Source organism: Anabrus simplex, chromosome 12 (genome assembly GCF_040414725.1).
Source record: "Anabrus simplex isolate iqAnaSimp1 chromosome 12, ASM4041472v1, whole genome shotgun sequence".
In the NCBI taxonomy this organism is placed as follows: domain Eukaryota; kingdom Metazoa; phylum Arthropoda; class Insecta; order Orthoptera; family Tettigoniidae; genus Anabrus; species Anabrus simplex.
This window is the reverse complement of record NC_090276.1, coordinates 54,008,292-54,029,336: the sequence shown is the minus strand read 5'-3', so window position 1 is coordinate 54,029,336 and position 21,045 is coordinate 54,008,292. Positions and strand designations below refer to the sequence as shown.

The window sequence follows — 21,045 nt, the reverse complement described above, 5'->3', positions numbered from 1 at the left end:
ATTAGTGACATTTATTTAAATTTTGCATTGAGTAGTTCCGTTGGCGTTCGGTAAATTAAGTGTTGTAGGTTAGGTTTTAGTCTGTTTCAACTTCAGTTTGGGGGAAAGAAGAACTATTATTCACTTTTTTATTTCAATATCAGTAGGTTTGTTGATAGAATACTTAGAAAAAAAATATATTGTAATGAGTTACAACTTCCGTAGCTTTTACATTCGTACAGGGAATAGACAATTGGCATGGTATTTACTGTAGCTATTCGCGGGCTCCACCTGTTGGTTTAAAGAAAGAAATTCGACAGAATATACAGTAGTTCACTGGCGAAATAATTGACAGTCATTGTATTAACATGGATATGTTTTTAGTCTGGGGATCTATTTGAAAATAGCGAAAGCAAATTACTGTGGACAGATTTTTATTTTTTATTAACATTTTGGCATTCAGTCTGTGAGACTCCCTGTCATGGTAATCTGACTACTTGGTGATAGAAAGCCACGGTACAGGAACTTGGGTTGGATGAGAATAATTTAAAATAGAGATAGAACAAATGTAACCAGGCAACGAGTGTACGTCATATGGCCATTTGTTGGACGGAAAGTCATGTTTTGTAAAGATGTTGAGCTAGACTATTAGGCCTATAGAGGGAGTCTGTAAACAAAGCAATAACGAGTTATGTTAACGGGAATACTTTAATAAAAATTCTGAACACTGTGGAAGGAAGAGAACATTATTCATTTAATATAAAATCATGTGACCTGGACCAATACCAGTTACTCTTTTATTTTCTCGTATTGACGCAGTTAATTCTTCTTTGCAGGGCTACCGTGACTTCGTGATTCTGTCCATGCAAAATGGCGTCGTTCTATAATTAAATGTCTATAATTGTTTACAGTATGTTTCATTTTTTGGAAGATTGATGTTGGCCGTTTTATGGAAATTATTTCGTATTCTAAGGCTAAAAGCATATCCGTGATTCGATGTTTATCTGTGTAGATAAGCAAATGGTATATTTTGTTATGGATTATTGCCGCTCTTCGTAAGCACATATTGCATTGTTTGCTATGGTCGAGAACAATATGTGCAGTGTAGTCAAGAAAACAAAAATAATGATCAGCTAATTCCTGTATTCTGGTTACTTATTTGTAGTTCTAAGTAGTAGTCGTAGTATCTCGTGAAAGAAGCGAGTAAGGAAACTCGAGTTGACGAGTTGGGCGGGGAGAGGGAGACGAGACGCCGACGCTATCGTTATGTGCGCAGAGTTTACTCGAATCTATGTTGCACCGGGCGAGTTGGCCGTGCGCGTAGAGGCGCGCGGCTGTGAGCTTGCATCCGGGAGATAGTAGGTTCGAATCCCACTATCGGCAGCCCTGAAAATGGTTTTACGTGGTTTCCCATTTTCACACCAGGAAAATGCTGGGGCTGTACCTTAATTAAGGCCACGGCCGCTTCCTTCCAACTCCTAGGCCTTTCCTATCCCATCGTCGCCATAAGACCTATCTGTGTCGGTGCGACGTAGAGCCCCTAGCAAAAAATAATCTATATTGCGACTGTGTGGGTTGCAAATTTGAGACATGCAAACGAAGACAATTCTATTCGTAGTAGTACAATAATGTATTTTCTACCAGAAATTACATACTTGTTAAATTAACACCGGCTGGCAGGTGAAGAAGACATTAATAAATAAGGAAACATCGCTATGTCTTGTGAATGAGATGGGATGCAATGCAAAAGTAAACAACTAGTATGTTCATAATTGAATGAATACTCGATAATTGACCGTAAGTTCTCTTCCTAGCATTTATTAAATATCGATCAGTCAATGAACAGAAAGCACTCGATCTCTCCCGGGATGATTCGGGCGAGTTCGTGTCTCTGACTCAGAAGATTCGGGAGCGCGTTAGCGAGTGAGGTCGGCCATGATTCATCTGGACATCCGTCGATTCCTTTACTCAAGTTACAACGAAAAGTCACTCAGGTTGACTCGAATGTTTGACTCTAGTTAAACGAGGTAAAATATTCGACTCGTTATGCAAGGAATGCAAGAAGTTGTTACATATCTCTCGCCAACAAATAAATTTAATCAAACAGTTATTAGAAAAATTAGAACTAATGATAAATGACAACCCGAAATTGGAAGAGCTGCAATGAATGTACTGTAGATTACTTGACAGGTACTGTAGTAAACAAACTTGATGTACGTGTTAATAGAAGACAAGGTAAATAAAGCATTGTCCCAAAAGAAAACGAGACAATCAAGAATAATGGATCCCGTCAGTAGAGACCACAATAGAATCCAAATGGAAGATTTTCCCCCAATCCCTGGACAGTTTCAAGAACAGAATAAATTCAACGAAATACAGACGACTGCTGTACCTTTCACGTCAGATGAAGATGTAGTAAAAAGAAAAACAGTAGAACAACCATGGAGAAATGTGGTCGGTAGTATAAGGTCAGTTGATAAAGCACATCTCATTGGAACCAAAGAGAATGAAGGGAACTCGAGAGCCGTAGACAAAACCGCTTGGTTATACCTGGGAAAAGTACAAAGCAGCACAACAATATTTCAGGTGAAAAAATAACTAACTAAGCAACAAATAACAGGCAGAATAGCCTGCGAAGTGCTTTAGACTCGCGGAGACAAGGAAGCCTTTAATGTCGGCTTCCCATTCGAATTCTTGGAGGTGACATCAAAACCAGACTTTTGGCCAAAGTGAATGCTGTTGAGGGACTTCGTTTTCGATTTCGAGACCAAAACGGAAGAAACAAAGGTGGCTCTTTCGAATAGGACAAAAGGAGACAATTCCAAGGGACACTCCCAAGAGAACGCTGACACAATAACGAATTTAGTGCTATGTAATTGGAATGTGGAAGGGCTAAAGATATTGGGCGGATTGCAGAAACGGTATTTAGACGATGTCAATGGTTAAACAATGCCTAAGTATGGCTGCCGTATTGCAGAGATGTTATTTATCACTTAGACACTGTCTAAAACCGATGTTCAACCGGTCATGTTTAAACACTGCCGAGAGCACTGTTCAACCTCAAATGAGAGGAGTGAATCACAATCAGAGGTTATGTATACCATGAAACATGTAATTTGTACTATAATGTTGAGACGATTCCGGGAAGAAAGGTTAGTCCTACGGCCTCTCTGTGGGTCACCCGCTGCTAATTCGCAGCAATTCGTTTGCCATGAATGGGGAGATAGGTCGTAAAATAAGATTTCGCTTTTCGAGAGACTTCTTTCTTGAGACTGACACGGACAGTCCGGTAACTGTCAACTTGAATACAATTCTTGGCAAGAGATATATGTTATTATTTACATGAGATAATTTCCATTGAATTATAGGTCACTTCGACTACATACATATCAGAATTACTTGTCCGATCGTCAGGGGCTGCCACGTACATCAACCGGGAAGGTTTCACTTATATTTACTGCCAAGTAAACACACATGATAGTGAAAACTAAAAAGTAGGTTGTTTTATATATATAATGGTAGATGTTTTCAGCAACTATCAGATAGGAAAAGGCAAGTTGTGGTGATGGTGGTGATTATTGTTTAAAGAGGAAGACTAGGGAAGAAGAGCCGTTTCCATAATAACATCCCTAGTATTTGCTTGGTGTAAAAATAGGGAAACTACGGAAAACAATCTTCAGGGCTGCCGATGACGCGTTTCGAACCCACGATCTCCAGAATGCAAGCTACACCAATCTACATGGTCCGTACAACACACTTGGTTACACATCACTATTGCTTCATCTTCCCTTCGTCGAAGCTACGGTATTTATGAGTAGATTACACTCACTGGAACAATGCTGTATTCAATACTACACTTCCCCGTAGAGTGGCGCGTCGCTTAGTTTCAATTATATTATGAGATTTGATTTCCACCGAAAACGATACTCTTGTCTGTGGACAAGTCATGCTCATGCTTAGCCATATTTGAGTAATGTGTAGGAAGACAAACAGCTGACTGGCGTTCGGCGCGCGCACCGACGAATTTCATTGGTTGCGACAAGCAAAGAGTTGCATGAAAGATTCTTCTCACTCCATTTTCAAACCAAAATTGAAACTTTAAGCGATGTCTAGTAAAACATCGACTGAACATTCTTTATGCAATGGAAGATCATGCTTGATTTAGACGTTGTTTGGGTAGACGTTGTCTAAAGCTTAAAACTAGTCATCGTTTCTGCAATCGGCCCATTAACTTCTTTTGTGCCAGATTATTTTTGGACGCATTTCGATATAGTGATAGCTACAGAAAATTTGTCTGATCACATGAGCTTCCCACTGATGTATTGTAGAAACGCCTTAGCTACTACTAGGGACCGAGGAATACCCGAGGGGGAGTCTCGTGTCTGTTTAAAGATAACGTTTACCTAACTCGATAGCTGCAGTCGCTTAAGTGTGGCCAGTACCCAGTATTCGGGAGATAGTGGGTTCGAACCCCACTGTTGGCAGCCCTGAAGATGGTTTTCCGTGGTTTATCATTTTCACACCAGACAAATGCTAGGGCTGTACCTTAATTAAGGCCACGGCCGCTTCCTTCCCAGTCCTAGCTCTTTCCTGTCCCATCGTCGCCATAAGACCTATCTGTGTCGGTGCGACGTAAAGCCAATAGGAAAACAAACATAACGTAGGCAACGTTAAAGGTACCTTTGTAGAAGACAACATGGACATAATACACTTTGACAAAATAAGTGTACTCTGCGAAGAGTGGACGATGCGGTTGAGCATATAATGAAAGCCATCGTATAGTGAAAAATGAAGATTCTGTAGTTCTGTGAGGTGACCTCAATTGCAGAGTTTGTAAACCGGATCAAAAGACAACGATTGTACTAGATTTAATAAATGATGAAGGATACAAACTAACCAACAACTCTATGGAAAAGACTTACATACCCCCAAACGGTAAAACTACCATCGACCTAGTCTTTGTGAAAGGCGCCAATATACGAATTCTAGAGCAAGAGGTTATGTACAGCGATCCAGCAGATACCCTGCGAAAACACATTCCGGTAGCCACTCAAATCCAAATTGTGGGTCAAATTTTAAAAGCAAGAGGAAGACTGAGCTTATTGTCCCAAGAACATTAGATAAGTGCATCATTGAAAGAGGAAAGAAAACCTTAAAGATATACCATCATTATTAGAAAATGATCTGATTGAGTCAGCTTTACTTATCATAACGAACTTCATTAAATCAGCTCAAATTTGAAAGACTCCTAGAACGGCTAAACCCTGGTTCGACAGGGAGTTTTACAGACTTCGCAGAGAAACTTTGGACCTACTAAACAAAATCCGTTACACACACAGGGCAGATATACTCGAAGCGTATGCCACGAAAAGAAAAGACTACAAATAATTAATGAAATGAAAAGAAAGCCATTTACACTGAACTACAAATAAAACTACAAGCAGAAGATTCTCTGAAAGATCCTTTCTTAGGCTTAAAGAACAGAACAACCATCCACACCGTAGAACTCGCAGTAACCGACTGGGAAATCCACTTCTCTGACATTTTAAATAAATAAAACTTAAAAACGGCCTTGGTTATTCAGAAAATAAACTATCCAGACTCCTCACGCCTTGAAAGAAGTGAAATTGAACATGCGATACTAAATACGAAGAATACAAAAAGCGGTAGGCCCTGACGGTGTGTTCCACGAAAATGTAAAAGACACTTGAAGAATTTTTACCTGTATGGACTTCATTATTTAATGTCCGTTTCACTAAAGGAATTAGGGGCTGCCTGGCCGAGGCGGTAAAGGCGTGCTCGGTTCGCCCGAAAGGACGTGGGTTCGAATCCCTGTCGGGAAGTCGTAAAATTTAAGAAACGAGATTTCCATTTCTGGAGGTGCACATGGCCCTGAGGTTCACTCAGCCTCCAGGTTAATTCCTGGGGGCAAAGGCGACCGGGCATAGAGCCAACCACTCTACCCCATTAAGTGTCGAGGTTACGGATAGTGGAAGCTTTTACCTTCCACCCCTCCAAGGGCCTTCATGGCCTGTACGGAGATGACTTTGCTTTGCTTAGCAAAATGAATTATTCCACAGAGTTGGAGAGAATCAATTATCAAAACTTTATACGATATAAAGGAAAAGGGGATCGAGAAGACCCAAATTCGTACAGAGGCATTGCCCGATAAAATGTTATGCATAAAGTATTCTCGAAAAAGCTTGCTGAAAAACTAAGCATCCTAACCTGGAACCATATACCGGAGCAGCGGTTCGGTTTTATGAAAGGACGAGGAACACTTCAAGCCGTTAAAACCTGTTGGGCAACATACAGGACGCGTTAAGATTACCAAACGGAAAGTTCCTTGCCATATTATTTTGTCGATTTCACGAAAGCTTTCGACTCCTTGAACAGGTCCGTATGATTACAAAATTAGGAAACATGATCGGTCATGATAATCCATTAAAGGTAATAATCAACAACCTTTTGGCACAAAACGAAGTAAGAATTCATGATGGTAAAACAACTTCAGATCCTATTAAACAATGCAATGGAGTATTACAGGGTGACCCTATCAGTCCGCTTCTGTTCAATATCGCCACAGCAGACATTACAAAACTAATTCATAACTCAACCAAATTATATCTATATGCTGATGATCTAGTAATAGGTTCTAACAACGAAGACGATCTTCAAGCAACCGTGGATAACCATAACAAATATGCTGAAGATAAAATACTTAATATTAACCTGGACAAAACAGTGCAAATGGTTTTTAGAAAGGGAGGGAGATACAAAGACGAGAGGTTGAACGTAGCGAGCTCCTTTAAATATCTCGGCATCACATTTCAGCCAACGTCAACGTCATTTTTTTCGCTATTGACTTTACGTCGCACCGACACAGATATGTCTTATGGCGACGATGGGAGAGGAAATGGCTTGGACTGTGAAGGAAGCGGCCGTGGTCTTAATTGAGGTACAGCCCCAGCATTTGCCTGGTATGAAAATGGGAAACTACGGAAAACCATCTTCAGGGCAGCCGACAGTGGGGTTCGAACCTACTGTCTCCCGATTACTGGATATTGGCCGCACTTAAGCGACTGCAGCTATCGAGTTCATATATATGGGAAAAGACATCGACAGCTATTAGGAGTATTTGTGACATGCATGATCCTACAAAACTGTCTTTAACCACACCAACGTTCCTCTTCCAAGTAATGGTCGTTCCAGTAATCACTTGTGGTTTAGAACTAATCTGAGATTATCTCACGTTAAATGATTTAAATTGCACAGACCACGTGAAAACCATATTTCTCAAACGAACGTAGGCATTTCAAGAATGGCACCATCTAGAATGGAATATGTACTGGCACAGGAACCTTTTCTTAATCTTTGTACACGCGGAGACATTTCTTGCGCCAGAACTGGCGCAATCTGTTGTTACCATTTATTATACAATGTACTGGTATACCTTCTGTCAGTAGCGCACGAAGACACAATATCTTAAATGGCTGATAGTGAGATCGAGTCGATTGTAGCTGCCGTACAACCTGTTATTTCTGTGGTAATTTTGGGACGCCACCGAAGAAGAAAATTACGCTGGATGAATAGAAGATGGTTGACAAAACCGTGGATATTACGGCGAGACGAAGGTGGACATGAACTACATAGTCTCTTGAATGATGAACTGAGGGCAGAGGACACTGATTCCTACAAGAGCTTTTTGAGGATGAATGAACAGGCTTTCAACAAACTGTTACTGTTAGTTGCGCCCAAACTCACGAAGCAAAATGCAGTCATGCAAGAGAGTATTTCTGCTTCACGGAGGTAAGTGCCAGAAAATTCTGAGTGATTGAACCGTGTTTTCTTGTAACATAACCTCTCTATTGACCGTATGATCATCTTTATAGGTTGGTACTTTCTCTCCGATTTTTAGCAACAGGAGAGAACTGCAGAAATTTAATGTTCTCATTTGGAATTCCTGTAAGGATCAATCTGTACAATTATTCCCGAGACGTGCGCAGCAATTTACCACAGCTTGAAGGAAACGTACATGAAAGTATTGCCGTATTTCTAATTAAAATTTTAGTATGCTTTAGTGTGCTTCATGTGTTTACCTGATACTTTTTAGGTAATATTTTTTTCTCTAGTTCCCATCAACAGGAAATGAATGGATGCAGATATCACGGCGGTTTGAAGAATTATGGAACTTTCAGAATTGTCTTGTGCTTTAGACGGAAAGCATGTAGAATTCCGTCCACCGAGAAGTATAGACTCTTATTTCTATAATCAGAAGGGGGGAAATAACATTGTTTTGCTTGCACTTGTAGATGCAGGGTGCAGATTTATTTTGTGGATGTTGGTTTTAATGCAGGATAAGTGGTGGAGGTGTATTTAAGAACAGTCCGCTGTACTACATTAAACTATCGTGGGCCCAACTATACAGTAACCAGGACGAATAGAAATGAATAGTGTGACGACTTCCTCTGATCACTTGTTAACAGATACGGTATACATGTTCTTCGTCACCTGCAGCGCTGCCGTCGATAAAAGTCCAAGTACGCGCGTTTTTGTTGGCTTAATGTGGAAGTATGTAAACAGTTCGTGGTCTTTTTTCGGTACTTTTATACGTTCTTCAGTTTTATATGTGCAAAATATCTTTTCGTAAACTGAAAAATGAAAAAAAGGTTAAGCATTTGATAAGTAGGACGTATACTTTGGCATATGCATCAATTTAATAACGCATGTGAATTTGCCTACATCATGCTATGTCCCGGGTTGCAAGTCGGGTTACGATAAACATTCGAATGAAAAACGGCACTTTTTCACTTCCAAAACATCCCACTCTATTCTGAAAGTGATTGAAGGCTATCCCACGTCAAGATCTGCCTTCAAGTGGTAGTATCATTAACATCATTTTTCAGTCAGTTTAGAGCTGTGGCAAAAGCTGTTGTCAATGAGAATGCCAAAATCATAAGTACAGCTCAGGAAAAAGTAACAGCAAAATCACCTTTGAACAGCCACTATTTTCAAGTTGGGAAGATGAACAAATAGTTCCTTTCACCAGTTCGAAGATGAATGTTATTCATCACTTCTGTGGGGATATTGCAAGCAAAGTGAAGATTTTACAGAATGTATTGGTTCTCTGCACAAAAAATACGGAGGAGTCCGGCTTCATGGCTAAATGTTTAACGTGCTGGCCTTTGGTCACAGGGGCGCGGGTTCAATCAATCAATCAATCAATCAATCAATCAATCAATCAATCAATCAATCAATCAATCAATCAATCAATCAATCAATCAATCAATCAATCAATCAATCAATCAATCAATCAATCAATCAATCAATCAATCAATCAATCAATCAATCAATCAATCAATCAATCAATCAATCAATCAATCAATCAATCAATCAATCAATCAATCAATCAATCAATCAATCAATCAATCAATCAATCAATCAATCAATCAATCAATCAATCAATCAATCAATCAATCAATCAATCAATCAATCAATCAATCAATCAATCAATCAATCAATCAATCAATCAATCAATCAATCAATCAATCAATCAATCAATCAATCAATCAATCAATCAATCAATCAATCAATCAATCAATCAATCAATCAATCAATCCTGATCTGCATTTAGGGCAGTCGCCCAGGTGGCAGATTCCCTATCTGTTGCTTTCCTAGCCTTTTCCGAAATGATTTCAAAGAAATTGGAAATTTATTGAACATCTCCCTTGGTAAGTTATTCCAATCCCTAACTCCCCTTCCTATAAATGAATATTTGCCCCAGTTTGTCCTCTTGAATTCCAACTTTATCTTCATATCGTGATCTTTCCTACTTTTATAAACGCCATTCAAACCTATTCGTCTACTAATGTCATTCCACGCCATCTCTCCGCTGACAGCTCGGAACATACCACTTAGTCTATCAGCTCTTCTTCTTTCTCTCAATTCTTCCCAACCCAAACATTGCAACATTTTTGTAACGCTACTCTTTTGTCGGAAATCACCCAGAACAAATCGAGCTGCTTTTCTTTGGATTTTTTCCAGTTCTTGAATCAGGTAATCCTGGTGAGGGTTCAATTCCCCGCAGGGAATTAACCAGAATTGGTTAAATTCGCTGGCACGGGGGTTCGGTGTATTCGTCGTCTTTTCATCCTCATCACGACGCGCAGGTCACCTTAGTTGTCGAATCAAAATACCTATATCTGGCGAGCCAACTTGTCCTCGGACACTCCCGACACTAAAAGCCATACGCCATTTTATTTAACTCAGAGGAGGCAAAAAGCAGTCCGTTTTCAGTCCTAACAAGTCTACCATCCCATTTACCCATCGAATTAATGTTTTATCATGTAGAGGAATTTGTGGGAAATTTTGGTGTAGAAAAAGCATTATGGAGAGAAATATTTCTAGAATGCCAGGATAGTTTACCTCCAATTACTGTTTCCCATGGACTTGGGTGCTGTGCTGAACATTGCTCAGGACTTGGTACCAAAATTAATTTTCCATTACAATACGACGCCGGTTTTCTTTCCGAATGAAAGAAGTAAGGAAAGAAATTCAAGCTCGTACGACCGCAAAAAACATGCCCGGAAAATGTCAAAGGTGTCCAGTTAACTGTCTAATGGGGTGAAGTGTTCGCAAGAATCATTAAGCTAAGCATGTTAATGTATTTGTAAGTAGTTATATAGGAATTAAATATGTATGCCATACCGGTACGTAACAATCATGTGGGAGTCTGCAGAGTTATAATATATTTATATTACGTAGCATGTACACTAACAGTTGAACATGGGTTTTTAAGGTTATAATTGATAATTGCAACTGTGTTTGATTTCGGGGTCAATTAATGAAAGATCACTTAGTTCTATATACACATACACGTTTGAGATATTCGTTAAGATACTGACGAACCAATTTCAGAAGTAATGTCATTAAATAATTACTAAATGCAAATTATTTCCTACGTATTTTTCACTTATTACTTTCAAAACAAGGAACATTTTATATTATTCTGAACGAAACACAGATAGCACATAAACACAGTCATCGGTCAGTAAACAGGATACACGGTCCTGAAATATCACAATAATTAACACACGATTTTAAATCATTTATTTAAACTGTAAATCCCGAATTAAGTCACGTCAGATCTTTTTTAGAATCACATGTTCGGAGACAGCTGATCACCTACTATCTACTCCGGCGCCGCGTAGTGTAGGAACATATCAACCAGTATATTTCGCCACATTATGCATTTATGCATTTCTATTCTTCCTGAAGCTTAGCCTACAATGAATACAAAGCCTGCCCAATAGCCACTCATAGCTGTCCGCCCCGTGGATGCTATATTTGCCGCTAGAGGCGCTGCAATTCAACCTCACATGAACACCTCGGTTGGCGGTATTTCTACACGTTGTATGCTTACTGGTGACGTTTACTACGAAAGTTGAATGTTAATACCGATAGAAATAATGAAACTCAATAATGATTTTGTTTAGTTCGAATCATTGGCTGAATGGTCAGCATTGAGGCCTTCGGTTCAGAAGGTCCCGGATTCGATTGCCGGCCAAATGGGTGATTATAATCACGTCTAATTAATTCTTCTGGCTCGGGGACTGGTGTTTGTGCTTGTTCCAACACTTCTCCTTTCATATTCAGACAACACACTACACTTCCAACCAGCACGGGAACTTGATATAGTGATTATTAGACCTCGGACATTTAGGTGCTAAAATGTTATAGCTGCCTAAAACAGACTTTCAAATAGGCTCTACAATAATTTTACGCAGCTGAAATTTTACGTACCTTAATATGCATTATGTAAAATATCATGCTGATTTTGCTAAATTGATATAATTCGTTACGGGGAAATATAAAACAAGTTTCCCTCTCCTCTTTGCTGCAAACGTCACAGAATATAATTTTACCATCCAATGTGAAATGGGGAAACTCTTGTAAATTGAGGACGACTTGGAACTTGACACTTTCGGCTTAATTCACACACTGACCAAACGGGAAAAATGTATTGTTAAAATACGTCAATTATATTACAATGGTGTACTGCTGTACCGTTTTTTAAACAAGGCTCTAGAAATAAAGTTTTCCATGAATTCCCTTGCCAAGAGCCAACTAGGGAATTGTGGATTAAAGCAATAAACAGACAGTGTATGGTACAGAAAATACGCAGACCCTGTGACGGCAAAAATTAGGTTACTTATTATTATTGCTCCTGTTCTGATAATAATAATGTCCTTATTCTGTTGTGTAGGTGGCACCAAGTACCAAGGATAAGTTATGGAACACTAGTGACCGCTCTGTCGAGTGCTGCAATGGCATATATTGGAGGGTACTTGGTAAGAGTTGTCGAAGGCCAAATGCCATGTCAAGAGTGTGTTGATAAAATTATTAGTATCCAGAGTCCATCTCCACTAACGTCATTAATAACAATCAAAGACAGAGGTGGTCTCACGTCTCAGGTATCTTAAGCCATGTTTTGTTTCACTGCTGATGAAACTGAGGCAAATAAGGGACGAAATGTTATCGGTAACGCTGGACAGTCCAAAAATACTCGTAGCACAAACATTAACCGAAATACTGTTGCCACGTGTTGCTAAAAATCCTATTCTACGGTGTGGGAAAAGTGATCATCCTGAGGAACTAAGCAGAATAATACTGCAGAAGTATCTACGCTCCTCTGTCACTAACTACGCTAATGGCATCACAGATGAGTATCGCCGAGAATACTTCTTGAGAAGAAAACCGATTTTTGAGGAGAAAATATCAAGGAAAATGGTTAAAGTCGTTCATTTTCACTGAAAATGTACGGTGCGGTAGTAAAAATATCTAGTGTAGACCTTATGTCCTTTTAAATGCCAGACACAAATTTCGACAGTTATGTGTGTTATCTGAAATGAAAATCCACAGCTAGGGGTAAAAGGTGAACATTTATTATTTTCTACTTCATTCTGCTCAGTAACGTATATAATATACAGGAAGTATAGTGTAGAGGTAAATTTGTGCTAGTTTCAACTCCCGTTATCAATGCTAGTGAGTGCTGATGTGAGGTGGTATACTAGCGCTGCAGTGGTCAAGACGCGCATTGCCAGGCGGCCACTGTTTCTGAAGAGTGCACTGCGAATGAGCAGGCTTTGTATTCCTTGTAGGCTAAGCCTGAAGTAACTGTAGGGTCTTACTAATAAAAAGTCCTTATATCGTTGTTTAACTCTTGTTTAGTTATACAGTGAATAAACCCTGTATAAGCGTTTTACATTTTTCTTACTAATAAACGAGGTATACGCATTGTATTACTACACAGCACGTATACACTCGTTCCAAGGAGTAGGAATCTCTTCCTGTAGTTCACTGACGTATTTCGCACGTTCACCGCCTTTATGATCGCTTCTGCTGGTTATCTACGAGCAAAACTTTCCGGAAAGTCGCACAGTAGCACGGCATATCGAAAAGGCAGTGGCAACACTAAGTGAGACAGCTGGAAATTCGCTTATATTGATATCAACATTTCTTCAGCTTGCTTGTGTAATGATCGCCAAAAAAAAGAAATGGAATGGCTTAAGAAAAGATCAATAGCTCTTAACTGGGATAGTACGGAAAACGTAAGCAATTGTAATTCAATCGGCGGGTTGAAAAGGGTACACATTCCAAAATCCTTACTTTTCAGGAGAAAGGAAAACCTGTTTTGTAGCTAAACGAAAGGTTAGATCAAAAAAGTTTCTATTAGGCATTTATACATCACATTTCTACGTATTCAACTACAAAGTATGGAAATCATATTACGTACGGTTTTCAAGTTATACCATTTTTTATGTCAAGGAATATGTCCCTTTTTATACTCAACTTTGAGAAAGATCTAAGATCTTCGTAGAGGCAGATAATGTATAATAAACTCGCAATTTAAAGTCTATTAAGCAGTAACACCTTATTACACAAACATACGCCCAACCATAATTTCTTTTATAGTTATTCATTGTCATTCCGTGAGACAGCTGGAAATTGACTTGATATCAACATTTCTTCAGCTTGCTTGTGTAATGGACGCTAAAAAAAGAAATGGAAAAGCTTAAGAAAATATCAAAAGCTCCTAACTGGGGTAGTTCGGAAAACGTAAGCAATTGCAATTGAATCGGCGAGTTGAAAAGGGTACACATTCCAAAATCCTTACTTTTCAGGAGAAAGGAAAACCTGTTTTGTAGCTAAACGAAAGGTTAGATCAAAAAAGTTTCTATTAGGCATTTATACATCACATTTCTACGTATTCAACTACAAAGTATGGAAATCATATTACGTATGGTTTTCAAGTTATGCCACTTTTTATCTCGAGGAATATGTCCCCTTGTATACGGTAGGTACTCAATTAAGAAAGATCTTTGTAGGGGCAGATAGTGTATAAAAAACTCGCAATATCAAAGGTCTATTAAGCTGTAACATATTTTTACACTAAAATACGCCCAACCATCATTTCTTTTATAGTTATTCATTGTCATTCCGTCTCTTTAAAGTGTTTTACTTTACGAAGATGTCTAGCTTCCATAACCTCTGAATCGTGTACGGTACCGTATGTCTTCTATGTTTAAAATATCGTGAAGATCATCAACGTTATCGTCATTCTTTCAACGTGTGTTCAATGTTAAATGGATAAGTCGAATATTTTACAACGATTATATTACTGTCGACAATAAATACCACGAAAATAAACTGCTCGCTCGTTTCTTTTTTTCCGCTACACGCTGCTATACAACGCTTATACTAGGGTCCTGGACTGTATAAGCAATTCAGTGAATAACTATAACAGATGTATACACAGGAGGCTTATACACGGTTTATTAGTAACGAATTTCGCGTAAACGGTGTATAAACCTTGTATAAAAGTTATACACCGTTTATTAGTAAGACGGGTAGTCGTCTATGTTGTTCTCTACCACAGCCGTCTCGATCCTCTTATATAGGAGGATCGAGACAGCGGTGTTCTCAACGAGCTAGAATAACATAGAGGGGCTGTATACCTGACATCAGCGCTCCCTGCTTGAAGCAAGTTGATAAGGGGCAGCCATGTTAACGGTTGTCAAAACAAAGCGAATTGGCGCGAGAGCATATGTTGAGGTGACAAGGGAGATCGTGCTTGCCAATTTAATTCCCTAAGTTTTAAGAAGTGAAAAGATGGATTCTCGCTTTCAAGAATGCCAGCCGTAAGCTCAGCGTATGGTTGTACTAATCGGAGTAATAAAACCAAGGATATATCGTACTTTAAGTAAGTATTACTGAATGATAGCCGAGATTCCTTTTTGTAATTTCTGTTTGTAATTAAATCCATTTTATTGTTTACTTAGCGAAAGTACGGATAGCCACGGTAATTATTTGTCGAATTTTGTTTCAGATTTCGTTTAAAGAACAAGGAATTAACTGAACAATGCGTTGTGAGGGCAAAAAGAGATAAATGGTATCCCACTCAATTCAGTTGCTTATGCTCTGTATATTTCCAGCCCTATTTAATGTTCATTCACACTTACAAATAAAGGAAATGAAACGCCCACCACCAAGAAAACGTAACCACAAACAATCACTTATTTCGTTCAAACGTACACCAAGTATGATAAATACAGCATTTTACTGCTATTTTTTGAAATGTATATAGCCTTTATTGTAGATGTCTGTTGCCTTGGTTTTTAAAACTACGCCACACTTCATAATGGACAACTTTCATGCTAGTAATCCCAGTATGATATGGTAATGGGAGAAACATGATATCGCCCTATATTATAATAAATAATTACACTAAACTATTATTGTGGTTAAGTATTCATGGGCCGCCTCTGTGGTGCACTGGTTAGCGTGAGCAGCTGCCACCCCTGGAAGCCCGGGTTCGATTCCCAGCTCCGCCACGAAATTTGAAAAGGGGCACGATGGCTGTAACGGGATTCTATCATCCTGGGGAGGTCAACTGAGTAGAAGTGGGTTCGACTCCCACCTCAGCCATCCTCGAAGTGATTTTCCGTGGTTTCCCACTTCTCCTCCAGGCAAATGCCGGGATGGTACCTAACTTAAAGCTACGGCCGCTTCCTTCTCCCCCCACAAGGCCCCTGTTCAGCTTAGCAGGTGAAGCCCTCCCTCACAATTGTATCCCCCAACCCAATGTCTCACGCTCCAGAACACTGTCCTTGAGGTGGTAGAGGTGGGATCCGTCGCTGAGTCCGTGGGAAAAACCAACCCGGGAGGGTAAACAGATTAAGAAAGGAACACAGTACTCATGAGGATGCAATAATTTTAAAAATATTAACAGAATGAGGTTGTAACATATCATAGGTCCCTATGATTTTAAGGTTTCCTGTCATAAATATTTATGTCCATCGTTTTTATTCTAATTTACGCTTAACCACAACAGCCAAGCAGGGTAACGCTCTTGTTCCGATTTCGAGGCCTATTCGTATGTCACTGTGCGATGATTTCGAACTACCCTACAATCGACTGATCGTGATGTTGGCCTCGTCCTGAAATATGATGAAGTGGCGGTATTCGCTTTCATGCTTCAAGCTTTCGGCAACGGACTTTAATTCTCCCCCAGCGATTCTAAAATGCACATTTTCTACACTTTTCGTCATTTAAAGGCCATGCCCCCTTGGTTGTGTGACAACAGGAAACATGGCGGACGTTCGTTCTATTAGGTTCACCCAGGCAGCGCTTCCGCCTCTCTATGTTATTCTAGCTCGTTGGTTGTTCTGTATCTTTATTTTGTGATCTTTGACTGCAGTCGATATTTCTGGCGGTAGTTTTGTGCTGCAGTGTTTTGCATGTTTCTGAGGTTATGTGTATTGGAAATCTTGTTTGTTGAGTTTTAATGTGTATATTAAGTTCAGTCTCGTTCGCTCTGTCGTGTGGTGCGGTTGTACAGCGCGTGCGCTTGTATCGAGTCGGTTCTAGAGTGTTCTACTTAGTGCTTGCCGTGTGGTAGCGTGCAACACGTAGGTCGACATGGATAGTGACAGTGGCGGAGGTGAAGAACCTGATCCTTTAGCTAATGATAATGTTGATCATGAAGAAACAGTGAAGACAAATCATCATTCTGCAACTATCTCTAAGAATTCCTCGGTGACTAATAATCATAAACCTTCTAATACTCCTAATTCGTCTACTATACCCACTAACCATAATCTTACTGCATATAGCTACCCTACTAATCATCAGGGACCATATATTGTATTTGTGTCCGGTAAAAGTACGAGTAACATTGGCAACCTACACCCCATGGCCCTCGGAAGACTTCTACATGAAAATAATTTCCAAGTTCACTCCATTCAACCCAAAGGGAGAAACAGAATTCAGGTCGTTTTTCTATCTGCATTACATGCTAACTCATTTTTACAAAGTAAATTTCTTGCCTCACATAACTTACATGCATTTATTCCACACTCAAACCTATTTCGCATAGGTATAATTAGAGGAGTTGACAAAAATCTTACTGAACCTGACATATTAGCTCTAATCAAAAGTGATATTAAGGTCCATTCTGTACAACGGTTAAATCGTAAGACGGTCGAAGACGGGAAGGTCGTATACGTGCCAACTGGATCAGTCAAAGTAGTCTTTTGGGCGAAACATCTTCCCAAATATGTATCTATTTTTCAAGTTGTGTTAGAAGTGACTCCATTTATTTTTTCTCCAATTATTTGTGGGAAATGCCAAAGATATGGTCACACTCTCAGAAATTGTCAGTCGTCCACTTTTAGATGCAAAAATTGTGCCTTAAACCACGCGACAGCTGATTGCCTATCTAATATAATACAATGTTTGCACTGTAATAAGCAACACGCATCAGGAGCGACTGAATGTGAGGTACACAAACGCCAAATTGAAATCAAAAAACTAATGTGCCTCGAGAATGTATCTTATTCTGAGGCTGCTTCGCGTCTATACCCACAGACTATCGCCCCACAAGACACTCTTCAAAATTTTCCCCCCTTGCATACTCCTGCGCCTACACCGGTTGTTGGAACTCCGCGTAAACGGAAGTTTACACAGGTTATTGTTAAAGATTTGCCACCCAAGCCGACTCCTGGATATGATCGTATGGGGCACATGCAACTTCTGCAGAACTATCAAATTCCTCGACACGCAGCGATACTAGCTCAGCACCACCCCCCTGCACATCTACAGCAGAACCCAACTACATCACGACAACCCTTATCGCAGCAAACGGTAAACGAAGCAGCTTTGACATCTCAACATGATATGCAAAAAGACCAGGTCATACAATGCCTACGTACGCTCATGTTGCTATTACCCCCATTACTTAAGGACCAACCGAATATGTTATCCATGATTGGACAATTCTGCGACAGCCTACAGTCCCTATTCTCTAAAGACAATGAAGATAATTCAATGGAATGCTAGAAGTATTCGCAATAAATACCATGAACTGAGAATATTAATAAAAGAAACATCACCGGATATAGTACTCTTACAAGAAACATGGCTTGCGCCCGATAGGGTTTTTTCTATACCTTATTATCAAACTAGCAAGATACCCGTGCTTCGCTACGGTATTATACTGAAATTTATAATTGAATGCTTATCGTTTTATATATAACCCACCGATATTCGCGATCTGACTCGTTTTCTGAGAGATTACGGCAACGTTCCTCCCATTTTTCAATCTTTTCTCCAGCAATCGATTTCGTACTTCCCGGGATAGGTCCAGGTATTCCACCCGGTCAGTTGGGTCCCTAAATCTTTGCCATCTTTTCTTATAAGCATTTTTAATGTGGATCAAATCCTTGAGGAGATCCGGCGTGGTGTCGTCTTGGGTGCCTTGGCGGTACTGAACCTCTACTTTGCGGTAAATTACATCTGCTGCCGTTGTCATTGATGTCAGTATGACCAGCACCATTGTCGCCCGAAGGCAAGTGCGCAGGACTTCTGGCGATACGAATGACATACGTCCGTGCATTATTGACCTTATTACAGAGGTGAACAATTGCACGGTCAATCATATATCTATCGTTTATTTCAAATATGTTTAAATTTTTGTTTATATGCCAGAAGAATCTACTGTAATCTAAGAAGGTTCTCCAAAGGTAAAGATGGCTCTTGAAAACGAACCCAGGAGAGATTAAAAATGATCGGTTTATGATCAGAATAAGTACATGGAAAATCCACAGCCTGTTTCCAGTCATTCAACCGGGTCAGGAATGGAATGAATAAGCCCTCCCGAAGCCTGTCGCGCTCCACTGGGGCAATGATTAAATGAATGACAAATGAAATGAAATGATATTGGAGAGTGTTGCTGGAATGAATGTTGACGGGGAAAACCGTAGTACCCGGAGAAAAACCTGTCCCGCCTCCGCTTTGTCCAGCACAAATCTCACAAGGAGTGACCGGGATTTGAACCACAAACCCAGCGGTGAGAAGCCAGCGCGCTGCCGCCTGAGCCACGGAGGCTCCTTATAAGTACATTAGAAACAGTAAAATCAATTGGTCTCACCTCCGTTTTCACCCCACCGCGGTTAAGTTGATTTACCTCCCCCCACCCAAAAAAAGAAAACGTATTCCTTTATGTTTAAAGGAGATTCCAAATACCAATGTTCACGTGTATTACCTTCAGTTTTGAGATATAAGTATTCCCATAAAAATAATTAACTTTTTTCACTTACTTTCACACTCCCCGTCCCCCTTAAGTGAATTTTTGGGCAAAAATACTTGTTTCTTTAATAGTAAAGGATCTTCTAAATACCGATTTTCAGTTTTTTAAGATATGTGTCCTCATAAAACGAATTCAACTCCTTTTCACACTCGCCCCCCAAAAATGATTCTCCGCCCCCCCCCCAAGCGCGTCGTTTTATTTTTAAAGATGATCTAAATACCACTTTTCACGTCTGTAACAACTTTAGATTTTATTAGATGTAAGTATCCTCATACAATTAATTCAATAAATATTTCAAATTTTCACCCCCCCCAACCTTCATTGGATTTTCCGAGAATACCTGTTTCTTTACTTTAACAGGAGATTCCAAATATCAATTTTTACGTCTGCAACATTTTAAGTTTCTGAGATATACTCTAGATATAGTTTTTCTAAATATTCACCCCAATTTTTCACTCCTGTTTAACCCCCATTAATTGATTTTCCAAAATAAAAAAAATAAATGTTTCTGTATTTTTAAAGGAGATTCCATATACTAACTCTCTGGTCTCTAATATCTTCAGTTTCTGAGATATAAGTATCCTAATTAAAGACATTCAATCACTTATTCACACTTTTTACCCCTCCTACTGGGATTTTCCGAAAACAAAATAATACGTGTTCTTTTATTTTTAAAGGAGATTCTAAATATCAATTTTTACATCTGCAAACTTTTGAAGTTTTGAGATATGGATACACTCATTTTTAAAATACACCCCCTTTCACCCCTGCCCCCACTATTTGGATTTTCTAAAAAAATACATGTTTCTTTATTTATAAAGGAGATCCCAAATACCGATTTTCAGGTCTGTAACATTTTAAGTTTCTGAGAAATAAGGATCCTTATTAAAGGCATTAAACTATTTTTCATCCCTTTTCACCCCTCCTATTGGGATTTTCCGAAAACAAATAAATACGTATTTCTTTATTTTTAAAGGAGATTCTAAATACTAATTTTTACATCTATAAACTTTAAAAGTTTTGAAATATAGATACACTCATTTTCAAAATTCACCCCCTTTTCACCCCCCCATTAATTGGATTTTCCAAAAACAAAAGAATACGCGTTTCTTTATTTTTAAAGGAGATCCCAAACACCAATTTTCAGGTCTGTAATATTTTTAGTTTCTGGGATATAAGTATCGTCATTAAAGGCATTCAACCGATTTTTCACCCCTTTTCACCCCTCTTATTGGGATTTTCCGAAAACAAAAAAATACGTGTTTCCTTATTTATAATGAAAATTCTAAATACCAATTTTTACATCTGTAAACTTTCAAAGTTTTGAGATATTGATACACTCATTTTAATAATTTACCCCCCCTTTCCCCCTCCCATTAATTAGATTTTCCAAAAACAAAAAGGTACGTGTTTCTTTA

General features: G+C 39.2%; 1 protein-coding gene across 1 annotated transcript in view; it reads left to right on the top strand.

Annotated features, from left to right (window-relative positions):
• Window positions 1-21,045, top strand: part of mms4 (Methyl methanesulfonate sensitivity 4) — a 103,722-nt gene that overhangs the window by 43,428 nt on the left and 39,249 nt on the right. Inside the window, exon 4 of the mRNA XM_068229807.1 lies at window positions 17,908-18,183. Coding sequence (XP_068085908.1) covers window positions 17,908-18,183 — 276 coding nt within the window. The remainder of the gene's footprint in view (window positions 1-17,907; window positions 18,184-21,045) is intronic.